Source organism: Wolffia australiana, chromosome 5, assembly GCF_029677425.1.
Source record: "Wolffia australiana isolate 7733 chromosome 5, ASM2967742v1".
NCBI lineage: Eukaryota > Viridiplantae > Streptophyta > Magnoliopsida > Alismatales > Araceae > Wolffia > Wolffia australiana.
In genome coordinates this window covers 15,162,077-15,180,568 of record NC_135839.1, presented here as the reverse complement: position 1 = coordinate 15,180,568, position 18,492 = coordinate 15,162,077, and the positions used below count along the sequence as shown (strand labels likewise).

The window sequence follows — 18,492 nt, the reverse complement described above, 5'->3', positions numbered from 1 at the left end:
GTGTCTCCGAACGGATTGAGGTGGTGAATTCTGATCTGATCGGAATTCAGCATCTTTCGTGATTCACATGGAATCAAACGACAACTGACAACACCCTACACTCCTCAACAAATGGAGTGATAGAGAGGCGTAACAGGACAGTGATGTCCTTGGTGAGGATGATGCTCACATAGAAAATATGCCGATGCAGTTGTGGGCAGAGACAATGAACACTGCCATCTATGTTCTAAATAGGTCATCCATAAATACTCTTCCTGGAAGACACCATAAGAGGTGGTCAGGTCATAAGCCAAGAATAGATCATTTGAGAATCTTTGGATCACTGATTTATGTTGAGAAAGTCGGTGGACATATGAAGAAGCTGGAAGACAGAAATCAACCAGCATTATTTGTTGGCTATGAGATCACATAGAAGACATATCGATGTTTCTTTCTACAGAATTCTACTATTCAGATCAGAAGAGATGTAATTTTGGAAGAAGAAAAAGAATGGGGCTGGAAGACCAGCCCATGGGTCACCTCGAACACTGAATTGGCAGTCACCACTATTCCATCAGCTGTAGTTGATCAGATTGAAGGAGAAGAAGCATCTCCTATGAATGATGATGTTGAGGAGGAGTCATCTTCATCAAGGTGGAGTCAAATAGCCAAGAGCTTCACCTCAGAGACTCTAATGAGGATGAGATTTTTGGACGAAATCTATGAAGCTGCAACACCAGCAGCATCATCTGAAATTGATGAGAATTGTCTTATGATCAATGAAGAGCCATCAAATTACAGTGAAGCAGCTGCACATGTGAATTGGAAACGTGCCATGGAGGAAGAAATCATGTCAATTGAGAGAAATTCGACCTGGGAAGTGGTGACTCCACCAAATGATTGTAAACCCATTGTCCTTGAGTGGGTGTACAAAGTCAAACGTGATCAGAGTGGCAGGATTATAAGGCATAAAGCTCGACTCGTGGCAAAGGGGTACTCCCAAAGACCTAGAATTGATTATGATGAAGTCTTTGCCCCTATTGCTCGATTTGAGACTATTTGGATGATCATTAGGTTGGCTGCACTAAATGGTTGGCACCTCTATCATTTAGATGTAAAGTTAGCTTTTCTGAATGGAGAAATTCACGAGGAGATTTATGTACGACAACCTGAGGGTTTCACCATAAAAGGGAGAGAAGGTGATGTAATGAAGTTGTGAAAAGCTTTGTATGGGTTAAAGCAAGCGCGAAGAGCATGATATCACAGGTTGGATGTTATTTTGTCCTATTTTGGTTTCTGTAGAAGCAAGCTTGAACATGCCCTGTACGTGAAGCAGAAGACCATAAATAATCTAATTGTGGTTGTGTATGTTGATGATCTGATTGTCACAAGTTATAAGGAAGAAGAAGTGCAGAAGTTCAAGCAGCAGATGAAGGAAGAATTTGAAATGTCTGATCTTGGTCTGCTCTCATCTAACCTTGGAATTGAGGTGAAGCATTCATTGACTACAATTACTCTAATGCAAAGCAGGTATGCTGCTAAACTATTGAATTTTTTCAAGATGGAGGAATGTAATCCCTTCTTGACTCCTATGTATGTTTGCCAGAACTAAAAGGATGAAAAAGAGAAGGAAGTTGATGCAACTCACTTCAGAAAATTGATGGGAAGCCTAAGGTATCTCACTCACACGACCAGATTTAGTGTACAGCGTGGGTGTTCTGAGCAGATTCATGTAGAAACCCACCGCAGTTTATATGCTGGCAGAAAAAGTAATCCTCAGGTATGTTAGAGGGACTCAAAATTTAGGGCTCCTGTATAAGCGAAGTCAAGGAACTGTTCCGTTGACAGGCTACAACAACAGTGATTTTGCTGGAGATACATTTGACTGAAAAAGCACCTCTGGTCAAATATTCTTCTTGGGTTCGATGGCAGTGAGCTGGAGTAGCTCAAAGCATAAAGTTGTAGCTCTTTCTTCATGTGAAGCTAAATACATACATAGCTCTCTCAATTTCAAATTGCCAAGGAATCGGTTGAGCAGACTGCTAGGATAGCTGAGAGGGGAATCATAAAATGCTATGAAGATCATGGTAGACAACAACTCAACAATACACCTGAGCAAAAATCCTCTGCATCATAGTCGGAGCAAGCATATTGATACGAGATTTTATTTTATTAGAGACTATGTGGAAGCATGACACATCAAGGTGAGATTTGTGAGGACTAATGAACAGGTTGCAGATGTCCTCACCAAATCATTGGGAAAGATCAAGTTCCAAGAACTCCGAGATAGAATGGGACTTTAGAAGATCTATCCTGGCATCCAAGATCAAGGAGGAGATTGAGGGTGTATGATCCCGGATGGTCATCAGATCCTTCTCGGTTCGTTGGGGACCCGCGACAGATTGTTCGACAGAATGGGTTATTCGGACTGTGATTGGCCCACTTGGAACGACGTCGGTTACTCTGGAGTTTTTTCTTTCTTTCTCGTAATGGAAATTTATGAGGGTAAAAGCCCCAATTGTTACTACATTTTAGATCCATCCAAGATTCAGTTTTTTTTCTGTTTTTTCTTGTTCATCAGAGTGTCTATCCATTTGTTGATTTCTGAGGAAGCACTGAGATTGATCTGTGAGTTTCAGATCGAATCTCAGCCAACAAGGGAGTGATAGAGAGAGAGAGGGAGAAGGAGAGGCAGCGATCGAGAGAAAGAGAGAGAGGGAGAAGGAGAGGCAGCGATCGAGAGAAAGAGAGAGAGAGGGAGAGGGAGTGATGGGGAGAGAGAGAGAGAGGGAGCGATCGAGAGAGAGGAAGAGGGAGTGATCGATCGAGAGAGGAAGAGGGAGTGATCAAGAGAGAGACAGAGACAGGGAGACATAAATATTTCCGTCACCAAAATGTCATCAGTCTGTTTTCGTCATCCTTTTGTCATTTTTGTCATCCATCATCCGTCACAAATGACGGATGACAAATAACAGATGACTACAAGCTCTCTGTCGCTCCGGACGCTGACGGATGACGTTTTTTGAAAGGATGTTTTTTGAAGACGAAGCGTCATCCATCCTACAGCTCAGAGAGAGAGAGAGAGAGAGAGAGAGCGAGAGCTCATTTATTTTTGGGTTAATAGCACGAAATATCCCAAACTATTTCAAAAATCTGAGAAATTTCCTAAACTTTTTTTTTGGCACGGTATATCCCAAACTCTTATGTCTGTGTCCAAGATCGCCGATAACCTTCCCCTCTCTCTCTGTCTCTGTCTCTGTTCAAGAACGCCTCACTCTCCCGCGCGATTCGATTCAATCGGGTCTCTCTAGGACGCCTCTCTCTCCCTTTCTCTCTCTCTATAGAACGCCTCTCTCTCTCTAGAATGCCTATCTTTCTCTCTCAAGAACATCTCTCTCTCTCCATCTCTCTCTCTAGAATGCCTCTCTCTCTCTTATCGGAAAACACTTGGAAGGTGGAATCCCCATTATGACGTGGAATCCATCGTGGCTGCCAGGTGGATTATGCGAGGTCAAAATCTGGCCAGAAATCCACCTAGCAGCCACAAGGGATTCCACGTCATCACCGGGATACGTCGTCGTCGACTTTGCGAGTTTGGGATATACCTTGCCAAAAAAAAGTTTAGGATATTTCTCAGATGTTTGAAATAGTTTGGGATATTTTGTGCTGTTAACCCTTTATTTTTATGGGCTGCGACAGAAGTTAGGAAGAGAGGGAGAGGGAGCACGCCAGAGAGAGAGAGCTCATTTATTTTTATGGGCTGCCACAGAAGTTAGGAAGAGAGGGAGAGGGAGCACGCCATAGAAAGAGAGAGCTCATTTATTTTTATGGGCTGCCACAGAGAGCTGGAAGAGAGGGAGAGGGGGAGAGAGAGAGAGAGCTCGTTTATATTATGGGCTGCGATAGAGAGAGAGAACTCATTTCCTATTATGGGGTGCGACAGAGAGAAACAGCTCATTCATTTTAATGGGTTACGAGAGAGAGAGAGACATCATTACTTTTATTTGGTGCGTCAGATAGAGAAATAGCTCGTTCATTATTATGTATTGCGAGAGATAGCTCATTCGGAATTATGCCAGGAGACAGAGAGAGCACATTTATTTTTATGGGATGTAGGAGGGAGATATATATAGGGATAATAGCACAGTACATCCCAAACTGTTACGAAAATCTGAGATCTCTACCCTTAACTTTTTTTTTTCGCACCGTATATCCCCAACTCATGATATTGAAAAGTGGCTATCCCGGTGACGTCATGGATCTCCACGTCGCCTGCCAGGTGGAATCATGGCCAGGTGGAATCCACTTGGCTGCCAGGTGGATATCCATGTCATCACCGGGATAGCCACTTTGAGATTAATTAAAGGGAAGGGGGAGAGAGAGAGAGACGCGTTTGAGTGGGAGAAGAGAAGGAAATAGCACGAAGGAGAGTGAAGAATTTGAATGGAAGAAGGCGCTGCCTCGACCTCCTCTCCGACGCGGACGCAGGCGCAGGAAGAAGGCGCCGGAAGATTCCGACCCCCTAACGCTGCTTGAGGGAGCTCGTCGTCTTCCTACTTCTTCCTACTCCTGAGGAGCCCTCTGTTGATGATCTCAGCCATCGTGAGGCGGTGCCCCTTTCAACCCTCCGACAGCGCCGCCCATCTCTAACCCCTCTCGATCTCCTCTCGATCTTAGGTGAGTTCATCAGTCGATTCAGGGCGAAACGTTGGATCCCTCTTCTCGAAATCCCTCCGATTTGGGCTTTTTTTCCCCCGAAATTTACCGATTTCGCTTTGAGATTGAAGAAATTTTGTTTGATATATTCGATTTCCGTCGCGTTCGCGCAGAGATGCTTGGGAATTCGTCTTATTGCCGGAATTTTAACGTTTATTTTTTCCCGGTTTTCTTATTGACGTTTGATCAGGAGTGCTGCCAGTATCATCCGGCGAGTAATGGAGATGGGTGGGTTGAGTTGGGGAGCTCCCCATTTGATTCAGGACATGGAAAGGTAAGGACTTTCCTCACTCAATTTATATTCCATAGTCGAATACTATTTTTCACCCGATTTTTCAAGACTTTAATCTCTGTTGTTATTGAGTTGAATCAAATTTCTTGCTCCGGGAATTTTTTTTTCCATTTATGCCTTTGTTTGACATTAAAAGCCAAAAATCCATTCTTTTTTTGTCACTTTTGCTGAAATTTCTTAATTTTATATTTTGCACACTCAATTCATATTCCATAGTGGAATATTTTTTTTCACCAGAAAATCCATCCCTTTTTTGTCACTTTTGACATTAAAAGCTGAATATTCCAGTCTGGAAGGATTCTTCACTGCCCATGGAATTATTACAAATCATATTGCGAATTGTTTATTTAATTTCTTTAAGATAGGCACTGTTACCTCTGAGTATCGTTCAAATTTCCCTCACAATGTTTTTCCTAAGAATTTCCTTTCATGCGCTCTGATCAAAATTCCTCATTTTTTTGAATTCTTTCATTTGCTTCGCCATTCCTCTTGTTCTTAAAAGTTGATTCAATCCTACTTTAAATTTCAAATGACTTTTGTAAGTTGAGTTTAGGATCTATGTTTCTATTCTGTGTTTAAGCACCGAAAATTTTATGCTTGGATATTCAAGATCCTATTAATATGGTCCATTCATCTCCAACTCCATGCACCATGTCATACTCCGTTTGATCCTGTTTGTATTTGTGCATATAAGTTCTGGATGCTTTTGGAAAATCATTACACCTTACTATTGTCCATTGTTATTTAAAAGGGCTGTTTCTAATAGTGATGGTGATTCTGAATATAATCCATGTGGAGAATACGAAGAATGTGACACGTATTCAAGTGAGCTCAGTGGATACTCAAGTGAGGAATGGAATGATGGATTTACTGACGGCCAGAGAAATAGTGAGTATGCTGATTCGGATGAGGACATCTTAACTGATGATGAGGGGGAGAATAGAAGGAACGTAGACAATGGCGCAACGTATGATCAAAGATGCCCCTTTGAGGATATTAAATTTCGAGTCGGCGAACAATTTGTATCGCCCTCTCAATTTAGGACAGCTGTGAAGAACCATGCTATATGGAATGGGTTCAACATTAAATTTTTGAAGTCTGGTGAGCAAAAAATGGAAGTGATTTGTAACAAAGATTGCCCGTGGAGGATATATGCTAGTTGGGATAGTAGGAAGGAGCACTTTGTTGTCAAGACACTAAATGATAATCATACGTGCAGTAGGGATCCGAGGAATAGACAAGCCGATTACCATTGGATTGCAAACCACTTCTTAGAGCGGTTTCGAATGAATATGAACTGGCAGGTGGTAGATATAATGCGAGAAATAAACGAACAGTTTGGAATCACAGTTTCGAAGCATACTTGTTATAGAGCTAGATATGCCGCGCGCAAGACGCTTCGAGGTTCCTTGATTGACCATTATCACTTGCTTCCTTCTTATATTGCTGAGTTAAAGAAGGTTTACAGCGGTAGTACGTTCGACTTGGTGCTTGAGAGAGAGACTCCGGATTCTTTGGTTAGGTTTAAGAGACTCTATATATGCTTCGATTCACTAGCAAGAGGTTTCCTTGAAGGTTGTAGAAGAGTCATTTGTTTGGATGGATGTTTTTTGAAGACCGAAATGAGAGGTCAATTGCTTTGTGCTGTGGGCAAGGATGGAAATAATCAAATGTACCCTATTGCCTGGGCAGTGGTTGAAGGGGAGAATCAAGCTTCTTGGACTTGGTTTATTCAACTGCTAATGGGAGATTTAGGAATTCAGGTCGGTAATGGTTGGACAATTATGAGCGATCAACAGAAGGTATTTACATAACTCGTGCACAGTATTGTTACATTATAATTCTTTGAAGTCTCATTGCATAATATACAACTAATATTCTGATGGTTTCTCACATTGTGTAGGGGCTCGAGAATGCAGTGGCATATCTGTTACCACATGCGGAGCATAGGAATTGCGCCAGACATGTTTATGCAAATTGGAAGAAGAAGGGACATTCAACTGGGACATTGAGGATGTTATTTTGGAACGCGGTGAAGTGCACGACTCATCAAGATTTCCAACGGATCATGCAACAGATGACCACATTGAAACCACAAGCGGCTCAAGACTTTCGTAATATAGGAGTCAAGAAGTTTTGCAGGGCTTATATCAGTGAGACGCCAAAATGCAAGGTGATTGATAATAATGTTTGTGAGTGCTTCAATAGTTATATCTTACAGTATAGGTCAGAACCTACCATAGACATGCTTGAAGATATTAGAAGTACTATCATGCAGAGGATAGTTAAGAAAAGGGAGGTAGCTTCTGATACAACTGATCAATTATGCCCTCGGATAAGAAAGTTGGTGGAAGGTAACAAATTGAAGTCTAGGACATGTAGCCTTAGACACGCAGGAGAGTTTCAATTCGAAGTCACGGACTTCGGAAACAGATTTGTGGTTGATATACGTTCAAGGTCCTGTAGTTGTAGATATTGGAATATAAGGGGTATTCCATGCTCCCATGCTATTACTTGCATTCACTGGATGAAGCAGGACCCTGTCAGTTTTGTCACTGACTGGTTGAAGAAAGATGTCTACAAGCGAGCATATCGAAATGGTATCCGACCATTAAATGGAAGGAGCTTATGGACCGAAGTTGAAGGGAACTATCTATTCCCTCCTATAGTCAAGAAACAACCTGGAAGGCCCAAGCAAAAGAGAAGAATCGACTCCAGTGAGAAAGTAGTTAATGGTCAACGATTATCCAAGAAAGGTGTGCAGATGACGTGCTCTATTTGCCACCAGGTTGGCCATAATCGGAAGACATGCATGGCCCAAATCGAAAAACATGCACCAAGTTGAGTGGATGCATTGTGGAAGGTATACGCTGGTATTTGCTACTTTTTGTCTAATATTTTCAAATTTTGCATCTCCTTGTTGATCTCTAGAATTTCATCTTCCTCTGTTTCCTTTTTTAGTGCGTGAAGATGAAGGGACGCGTCATTCCGACTTAGCCTTCCATCACATCTTTCCACCTCAACATCAAACTTTCAGCAATGCTGATTTGGCAGGCATGGCCTACACAAATCATGTTTTTAGTACATCACAAAAAACATGATTTGTGTAGGCCATGCCTGCCGAATCAGCATTGCTGAAAGTTTGATGTTGAGGTGGAAAGATGTACTACCTTCCAACATAAATAAATTCCAACTTAGCCTTCCATCACATCTTTCCACCTCAACATCAAACTTTCAGCAATGCTGATTCGGCAGGCATGGCCTACACAAATCATGTTTTTTGTGATGTACTAAAAACACATCTTGTACATATTTAACCACACATCATGTTTTTTGTGATGTACTAAAAACATTCAAATAGTATATCATTTTGCATGTGACCACGTTATACAAGGCAATATGCAGGTTAAATTAGTTCCAAGCCAGGAGCAAATAGAGGATGCTCTAGCCAAGCCCCTCGATAAAGCATGATTCAAGCATGCACTTAAGGGGGTTGTCAAATTACTTAAGAATTTATTTATGTCACGAATTCATTTTTTTACACCAATTTTCTTCTTAAAATAACCAAGACAAGTATAGTCGAAAATTTTTAGGAAGTCTAATTTTTTCGCCGATCCAAGTTTCCTTTAAATCTTACTATCTGTTAGTATTTTTTGATCCAGGAAATTTGCAGACAAGTCATTTTATTCAAATTTTATGAATCTCTACTAAATCCTGCATGTCCACACATTAGCTCAAAGGGAAGGTTCAGGTAGAGATCTTGCAAACTGGGGGCCTTAAAAATCTGTCCCAAGTCAGTCTCTCTCGTCAACATGGTGCAAGTGTGTTAATTAATCAATCGATTAAAATTGCAGAAAGCAAAACCTGACATTTTTAGGGGCCTCTCTCCCTCAGTCATGGCTATTCAACATGACGTGAGGAGGCTGGCAAACCTTTGGCATTATTGTTTGTAGGAATGCTCCTACAAACTTTATTGTTTCCGTGATAGAATTTGAAAAATTGTGAGCTTGCTTTCACCAAAAATATAAAAGAGTGTTGTGGTCTCATTAACAAACTTTAATTCATTGACATCAAAATCTGCTCGTAAACTCACCCTCCAGGAACCTATCTAAAATGCTATTAAATGGAGCCACATATGGGATGAAACAAAGTTTTTTACTGCACTTTCTCAAAATCACCAATCAAACTCTTGGCTACTGTTCTATGTAGCAAGGCCCTTTCTCTTGATCTCTTTCTCTTCTCCCACTCAAACGCGTCTCTCTCTCTCCCCCTTCCCTTTAATTAATCTCAAAGTGGCTATCCCGGTGATGACATGGCTATCCACGTGGCAGCGAGGTGGATTCCACCTGGCCATGATTCCACCTGGCAGGCGACGTGGAGATCCATGACGTCACCGGGATAGCCACTTTTCAATATCATGAGTTGGAGATATACGGTGCTAAAAAAAAAGTTAAGGGTAGATCTCAGATTTTCGTAACAGTTTGGGATGTACCGTGCTATTATCCCCATATATATATATATGTAGACATAAAGAGGGAGTGATATACAGACAGATGAAGGGGCGAGAGAGAGAGAGAGAGAGAGAGAGAGAGAGAGAGGGAGAAAGAGGGAGGGAGAGAGAACAAGGAAGAGAGAGAGGGAGAGTTCATTTGTGTTATTTTTTAATCTTCCGATCGCGACCGATCCAAACGGTCGTCTTGATCGATTGAAAATTTGGTAATCCATATCAATGAATCATGAACCGATAACAAAATTTTTGACCGATCAATATCGATCGAAGACACTGGAACACGATCAGATCAAAATATTCGATTAATCGTGCGCTGGGTATGCACGGTCCCATCGGTCGGATAAAAAAGAATTTAGATGTCATGCAAGTAAGAAACCGATGCAAATAGTTATGAGAATCACATGGGAAGAGTACTCGAATGAGATTATGACAGCGCAGCTGCCGTGCTCAGAGAGGGCTCATCAACAGAGAGGAAGCGAACTAGTTGGTGTAGTTCTTAATCGTCGCCTGAGGCTCACAGTTGACCGCGGCGGGCGACGGCATAGCGGTGGCGCTCGGAGGCACCGGCTTGCCCAGAAGCTCATCAGGAAGTTGAGAAATTCCCTGGAGATAGAACGTGTAGAAGATCTTGAAGGGGAAGATCAACGGCTGCAATTTCACCTGCCCGTAAGCGCCAGCGAAGATGCCCGTCCCTCCGGTGACGGCAAGATAGGAACTCTCGTGAGTCAGATAAGTTCCTTGAACGGAAAGGTGACCGTAATCGCCGAAGTAGAAGCTGTAGATAGCCTCGTATCGATCTCCACTCATCCCAGGAAGATGACGAATTAAGATGCAGATTCCCGCCGTGATCCCAACTCGCTTCTCCAGATTCCCGCTGTACAGCTGCATGTATAATGATTTCGGGTTTGATTTCTTGTTTCGATATTGTGGGGGACTTACCAGAATCTATCTTTTTTTCAACAATACTAAGAATAGTATAACTTCTTGTCCAAGTCCATAACAGTGTCATTTTTTTCCAAATTCCTAGAATTCGATTATCGGACAGTGAAAAGTATATTTCATCGTTACTACTGTGATGATATCTTCACCGAAATCATCAGTATGTTTACCTTGTTGGTGAAGGGGACGAGATCGCCCAGAGCGTTTTCTTTCTTGTTCTGGCTGAGCTTGAGGTAGGCGGGGCTCTGCCGGTCCCTCTCGTTGATCTCGTACACGTGTAGCTCCTGCACCTTACCTTCGTCTGAAGAAGGTAGAAAGTAAGATAGTTTCATGGAATATGGGAGAATTATTGCGGTTTTCTTACTTGATCTGTTAGTAGGCGTTGAGGCCTTGTTGAAGAGGCTGGAAGAGATCATGGTCCTTGGTTTTGCCGCGATGGTTTGTTTCGAGCGGGAGCTGGTGAGCGGAATGTTGGAAAGAGGACTGCGGAAAGTAAGGAATTTCGTGGAGCTGATCTGCTGGGTCGCCGTTTTTGATGAAGAGGAAGAGAGAGAGGTTATCCTGGGAAGAGTGTTGGAGGCCATGGCCGAAGAGAGGATGGGATTACTCTGAAAGGGATGAGTAGAATTGTCGAAGGGGCTCGTTGCTATTTAATGGACCCTAAGGTCAACGAAACGGTGTGTTTACATGGCGACGTTTCTATCTTTTTCACACGTGTTTTTCTTTCTCGAAGGTCAAATGAGGTCGGCGTAGAGGAATCCTCCCTTTTACTCTCGCTGCCGACAACTCGCATGAAAACCTGAGGAACACGAATCGTTAGGCATATCCGGGGCGGGACGGACAGAAACTGGACGGCGCGCCAGACCCCCTCATTTAAGGGCATTTTATATATAATATCTTCTTGTTTGATACTTTAATCTAGTTTTCTTATGACATGCCATATGATTTACTCTAATTTACGCCAGTTAACATCACTAGAAGCTTGAAGTCGTGGTGGCAAATTGATATGAAAGAATAAGTTGAAATTGAAAGTATCATTGGAGGGCCATTAGAAGTCATTTTGAAAATACCGAGGAGTCCGTTCGAGAGTCAGTAAAACCAAGGGGGAGAATGTAGGAATTTAACTTGTGGAACCCCGCCCCAGGTGCTTATTTTAAACCATTTATGGACTTCCAAAGGCAACAAACCTGAGTGGTAGAGTTGGTCGTGCGGTGTGGTGCAAAGATTCGCACTGAGTGTGCAAATTTTCGCATGCACAAACTGGCCTGTGCGATGTGCGGTGCGCATTTGTGCGGAAAAGCGCACCGCACAGCGCACTAAATTCGCACATTTTAAAGCATTCTAAAGATGTTTTTAAATGTGATTTGGAAAATAAAATAACTGTTTAATTCTTAATATAAGTGGTAAAATTACTATGTTTAATTATTAATATAATTAATAATCAAGAATTGAAATTACTATGATGGGGCGGCACCATCAGACAGCGGGCCAGGGCGGTGCCAGAGAAGACGGTGCCGGCGAAGTCGGGGGGTAAAAGGGGGGACGCAGGCGGAGGAGGGGTGGAGAGAAGGCGGCGAGGGGGGAGGGCAGCGGTCGAGCTGCGAGAGCGCGATGAGGGGGGGCACGGCGCTCTCCTGCAGCACGAGGGGCACAGCCAGGTGCTTCCCATGCAGAGCTTCAGCAGCACGGCAGCAGCATTCTCCTTGGCCTTGTTGGAGCCCGTCTCAGCCAGCTCCACGATGAGGGTCACCCCCCACCTGAGCAACCGCCGTCCGCCCCTCCCCGATGGCCAAGTGGTTGGCCAGCAGCACCACCGCCTTGTCGGCCATTCTGCCCTCGAGGTCCAGCAGCCGCACCAGGTGCCCCATCGCGCCCGCCTGCACGATCTGCGCCTTGTTCTTATGCGCAATAGACAGGGCAAACAGCGCCGCAACCGCGTCCTTGCTCCCTCGTAGCGTCGCCTCCCCTCGTAGCAGGTCCAGCGCCTGCACTGCCCCCGCGCTGTGGCCAATACCCCCCGGGAGCTCCTCCATCGCCTCCAGGCTCGCCAGCATTGCAGCGGCGTTCTCCTTGGCCACCGCGCTTTTCGTTAGCAGCACCCCCACCAGCGCCTCCACAGCCCCCGCCTCCGCCACCGCCTTCTTGTTCCTCTCGTCGATCAACATGTTCAGCAGCGCCATCTCCGCGTCCTCCTGTCCGGCACCCCCCGCGCCCAGCAGCGCCACCAGCGGCCCAATGGCACCATACCTTGCGATGGCCACGCGGTTCTCCGCACTATGCCTGGCCAGAAGCCTCAGCTCGCGAGCGGCCGCTGCAGCCCTGTCTTGGTCCTCCTCCCAGCTTCGCAAGTCATCTACCAGCCGCTCTACGCAGAGATCCGTCACCCCACCGCCACATCTTCCCACATTTTGGAGTGCGGGGTCGAGGACGGCGTCCGCTCCTCGAACCCCACAGTCCACCAACCCTCTCATCGCACCAGGGGGGGCGCGGGGACGGGTAGGGGCACCTTCAAAAATCCGCACATCCGCACAAAACCGCACCGCACCGACCCTTGCGCGGTGTGCGGCGCGGTGTGCGAATATTGTCTGCGGTTCATCACACAACCGCACTACACAACCGCACGAGCGCAAACTGCTCGCACGGTTTGGACCATCCCTACTGAGTGGGGACTATGTGTTTGTATGTTTGGGCCTTTGTTTAGCCCTATATGTTTGTGTATGTGTGGCTATGTGGGCTTGTGTGTGGGCCTCTCCTTTCTAGAGGGGTCCATTGTACCCAAGATGTGGGCACTCTCCCTTTACTTCTAATAGAGGCGTGCTGTCGTTGCTGCTTGGCTCTGTTGCCTCTAGTGCATCCAATGCCGCTGTTCATGCTTGACGTCGTTCGTTCATCTCAGCCTGCCGCCACTGGACTCGCCACCTTCTCGTGCCAACCTGCCCACTGCCAAACCGCATATAGAGCCGTCGCCGAGCTGCCGAATGCTGCCTTGTCTTGCCGCGCTGCAAGATGCCGCCTCACCATGTTGCCGAACACCGCCTCCCCTCGTCACGCCCCAAGACACTGTGTCGCACTCACTGTGTCGTTGGACGCAGCCTCACCTTGGTGCACTGCAGACGCCGCCTTGCCTCGTCGTGCTGCGGATGCCGCCTCACTGTTGAAGCCGACATCAAGGATGCCACGTCATCGTCATCATTACAGTCAGCATCAGCCTCGCCGCCCGATGAAATCTCCCCGTCGCCGTCGTCTGCACCAAAGATATCACAGGGTCCCAAGACAAAGCAACGGCTCACCAGCTGTCAAACCAAACCAGCGGTTTCCAAAACCTCTGGGTGGTCTTCCGCGGCCTATAATTAGAGGCCAATGTATCTCTATCACTCACTCTCGATCTATTCTACTTCTCTTTATTTTCATTTTATCTTCACATGTCTTCTTCTCAGTTATTCTCTCTCTCAGTGTGTTCTCTCGAAGAACTTAGCCTCATCTTCTCGATCCTTCTTCAAGAGCCAACTTTCAACACTCGCCTCATCATGTCACTGGACGGCATCTCGGCCTTGTCGCACTGCCGGTTGCTACGTCATCCTCACCACATCATCTGGCACCCCTCGTCGCCCTCATTGTGGTGCCAGACACCCGTCTCGCCGGTGTCGTTGCGTTGCCACCACCACCACGCCGCTCACCTTGCCATGCCATGGCCACCTGTGGCCACGCTGCACCGCTGCCGTTGTCGCCTTTGTCACCGCCACATAAGCATCTTCTCCACCATGACCGCTACTGACCGCGACGAACCAAATCGTCGCATGACAAGAGAGGCAATGAGATTTCCCTCTCAGAACCCCAACCCGCGACCCCGGTAGCCAACCCCGTCCTACCGCATGTCGAGGCTACGCGGATTACACCCGACGACACGGGTGCTCCTGGCACATCGGGCCCACTGGAATTTCTCGGTGCGCCACGCGAGCCGGAGCACTCTCCACGCGGCTCACCGCGATTCCTCGACGATGCCTCGCCGAGTGATTACGAGGATAGGGCTACGGTAGATCGACGCCCACACGGAAAATCTCTCGTTGTCGAATACACCCCCGAGCGACCCCCACACGGGGTCGAGGACGACGACGAGGAGGAGCCTCTCGTCAGTACCCGCCAAGAGAAGAACTTCCGGACGACCAAGGAGCTTACTTCCGCGCCATGGCTGCTAGGATGGAACGCATGGAGCGCATGTTCGCCGACCAACAGGCGTCAGAGCACGGAGTTGAGGTGGGACCGGCCGCCCGAGGGCGACCTCGCCACGCATTAGGGGTTGTTCGACAAGGACCCCAAGGCCGACGTATCCACGACCTCAATACCGATTAAGAGGTTTTTGACCATCGATCAGACGGCGCCCCTCCGCAGGGACGCCTAGTTAGTGAACCAACGCGAGAGCCCAAGGATATCCGCGCTTGGGATATGCAGCACTCGCGGGACGACTTTGCCCACGGGTACGACGTGGACCGACCAGTTCGCCCGGACCCTTACGCTTGTCAGTATGAACGAGATGTGGGCCATGACTACCCGGTCCAACGATATGACCCCATCTCGCCCCGAGATCCACGGATTGTTGACCCACCAGCGCGCTGTGACGACTATTTCCGGCCGCCTCCACCACGATACTATGGGGTTGACGACGTCCCCCTACCTCCACATCGCAGGATGCACATCGACCGCGCACCTCGGGACGGTCCTCCCCACCTTTGGGATGACCGCGGTCACGAGCCGATCCCGCCCCGTCGTCACTTGGACCTGCAACGAGGAGACTATGCCGTGCCCGAGTGGCACTTTGACGACGATGAACGTCGGCGAGAGGAGCACCGTGCGCGCATCCAGAGAAGCGTGTGCGCCGACATTGCCATCTTTGAGGGCTCTCGGAAGCCCAAAGAGTTCATCGACTGGGAGTCGAACATGAACTCATACTTCAGGTGGTATCGCATGGATGACAACCTATGTGTCGAGTACGCGGAGACACGACTTGGCGGACAGGCCAAGATCTTTTGGGAGAACGAGCGAGTCGCCGCCGAGCGACGAGGACGACCCATCACGTCCTGGGTGGAAATGGCGCAGAAGCTAAGGAGCAAGTACATTCCTCTGCAGTACCAGATGTCCGTCTTCCTCTCGTGGCTCGACCTCAAGCAGGGTCGACTCGCGGTGACAGAGTACATCGAGGCTTTCGAGGAATGTCGGATGCGCTGCCGCTTCGTGGAGGACCCACGAATCATCATTGGACTCTTCACCCACGGCCTCCGGCCGGCCTTGCGCAGCAAGGTCCTCAAGTGCCAACCCGCCGAAGTCGACGCGGCATATCACTTAGTGGAGCACATGGATCCACCCGTCGACGACACCCCGGCACCTAGCGCGAACACCGTGCCACGGACCCCACCCGTTCGGACAGTACCCGCTCGTACCACACCACCCGCGACCACACGGGTCACCCCGACCACCGGGGGGCAAGGGACCGCCCCCGCCACTTCTGTGGGGTCCAGCCAACTAGCTCGGGCCGTCGCTAGCGACTTACCGGCCCAGAGCGCCGCCACAAGCCAAGCACACATAACGTGCTACAAGTGCCAAGGACGAGGGCACCGGGCCAACCTATGCCCCTCAGCACTTTTGATCAACGTCGGCGATGTCGAGCAGGATCATATTGATGGAGCGGACATACCGCAGGAGGACCACTACCACGGAGACGAGGAGTATGCCCTCGAGTATGAGGAGCCCGATGTTCAGATCGGATATATACAGATCATCGAGGCACGAGGGACCCCCTCCGTGGCATCCAATGTGTCCACCCGGCCGTTGGCCAACATCGTCGTCGACACGCCCGGCCCTAGCAGAGCTCGACCATCTCCGCGGGTTACCACTCCCGCTAGGACACCCCCAGTTGCCCCACCGCCGACACCGTTCGTTGATGCGGCCCTCCGCACCTCGATCTTCTATATGTACGTCAAGATCAATGGCAAGGCGTGCAAAGTGATCATAGATAGTGGCAGTTGCATCAATGCCATCTCAGACACGATGGTCACCGGACTAGGGTTGGCAGCGATAGAGCACCCCACGCCATATGATGTCTCATGGATCGACGCTTCTTCACTACCCGTGAAGCGTCAATGCCACGTCCCGTTGAAGGTGAGCACTTATGCCGAGGACGTCCTCTGCGATGTACTTCCCATGAAAGTGGGGAGCATCATCCTAGGCTGCCCATGGTTGTATGACCACGATGCCACCTTGGCCGGACGTGCGAACACCTGTTCGTTCATGTACCAGGAACGACGGGTTACATGGCACCCATATGCCATGAAGCCAGCGAACAAGCCGGCCACGACCAAACCCGTAGGGTTGATGGTCGTTCGAGGACCCTTGTTCACCCGTGACCTGGGTCACGAGGGTGACGACACGCCCTTGTGTCTCGCCGTTACCCTTGACGTCCTCGCCGACCCTCCAGTTGCCCCTCGTTCACCTGAGGTCGAGGCTCTCATATCGGAGTTCGGAGATATCTTCCCGGACGAGCTACCAGGTGGATTGCCCCCAATGCGGAACATACAGCACACAATCGACCTAGTACCTGGTGCATCGCTACCGAACTTACCGCATTATCGGATGGAGCCGCCGAAGTATGAGGAACTACTAGGCAGGTCAGGAAGCTCTTAGAGAAGGGCCTTATTCAGGAGAGCCTTAGCCCATGCGCGGTTCTGGCCCTCTTAGCTCCGAAGAAGGATGGCACGTGGCGCATGTGCTGCGATAGTCGTGCCATCAACAAGATAACGGTCAAGTACCGTTTTCCCATTCCACGAGTCCAGGACTTATTCGACATGATGGCAGGATCTACTATCTTCTTCAAGATGGATTTGATGAGCGGATACCATCAGGTTCGGATTCGTCCCGTCGACGAATGGAAGACCGCCTTTAAGATAAAGGATGGTTTATATGAGTGAGAGTCATGCCACTCGGCCTCTCCAACGCGCCTAGTACTTTCCGGCGCCTCATGAATGAGGTACTACGCGCGTTCATAGGGAAGTTTGTAGCCATCTACTTTGACGACATCCTCATCTATAGTCAATCGAAAGACGAGCACCTTCACCATCTCCGGCAGGTTTGCACAGTCCTGCGGCGCGAGCAGCTCTACGCTCACCCAAAGAAGTGCAGCATCCTCACCTCGGAGGTTGCCTTCCTCGGCTTTATCGTCTCTGCTCAGGGCGTTGCTGCTGACCTGGAGAAGGTCCGGGCCATCACGTCATGGCCAAAACCGGCCAATATGCACAACGTTAGGAGTTTCATAGGTCTTGCGACCTTCTATAGGCGATTCATACAGAACTTTTAGTTCCGTCATGGCACCCATCACCGACTGCCTCAAGGAGGAGTCGTTCACTTGGACATCGGCAGCAGAACGAGCTTTCCAGCAGATAAAGCTCATGATGACACATGCGCTGGTACTACACCTTCCCGACTTCGGGAAGGTATTCGAGGTCACATGTGATGCCTCTGGCATCAGGATCGGAGGCGTCCTCAGCCAAGAGGGTCGCCCAGTCGAGTTCTTCAGCGAAAAGCTGAATGACGCCAAGCTGCATTACTCCACATATGACAAGGAGTTCTACGCCGTCATACAGGCCTTACGGCATTGGCGGCACTACCTCCTATCTTCGGAGTTCGTCCTCTTTTTGGACCATGAGGCGCTGAAGTATCTGCAATCACAGCAGAAACTGAGCGACCGACACGCCAGGTGGGTCGAGTACCTACAGGACTACACGTTCGTTATCAAGTACAAGAAGGGCAAGGATAACGTCGTCGCCGACGCCCTTAGCAGGAGAGCCCACGTGCTGAACGGCATGAAGGTGACAGTCCTAGGGTTTGAGACTGTCCGAGACGGGTACGACAACTGCCCCAATTTCAGCTCTATCATTGCCGAGGTTCGACGAGGCCCGTCCCAGGACTATAGGGACTACTTCATCACTGATGGATATCTGTTCTATAAGAACAGATTATGCATGCCACGCACGTCACTGCGTGACTTCCTCACTTGGGAGTGTCTCGC

General features: G+C 48.1%; 1 protein-coding gene across 1 annotated transcript; it reads right to left on the bottom strand.

Annotated features, from left to right (window-relative positions):
• Positions 1-9,848: 9,848 nt before the first annotated feature.
• LOC144703468 (allene oxide cyclase, chloroplastic-like) lies at positions 9,849-11,045 on the bottom strand. Its single transcript, XM_078575637.1, has 3 exons — positions 10,801-11,045; positions 10,607-10,737; positions 9,849-10,379 (listed from the first exon to the last, which is right to left on the bottom strand). The coding sequence occupies exons 1-3, from the start codon at positions 11,018-11,020 to the stop codon at positions 9,978-9,980; spliced, it is 753 nt and encodes a 250-aa protein (XP_078431763.1). The 5' UTR covers positions 11,021-11,045; the 3' UTR covers positions 9,849-9,977.
• Between the last annotated feature and the right edge of the window lie 7,447 nt (positions 11,046-18,492).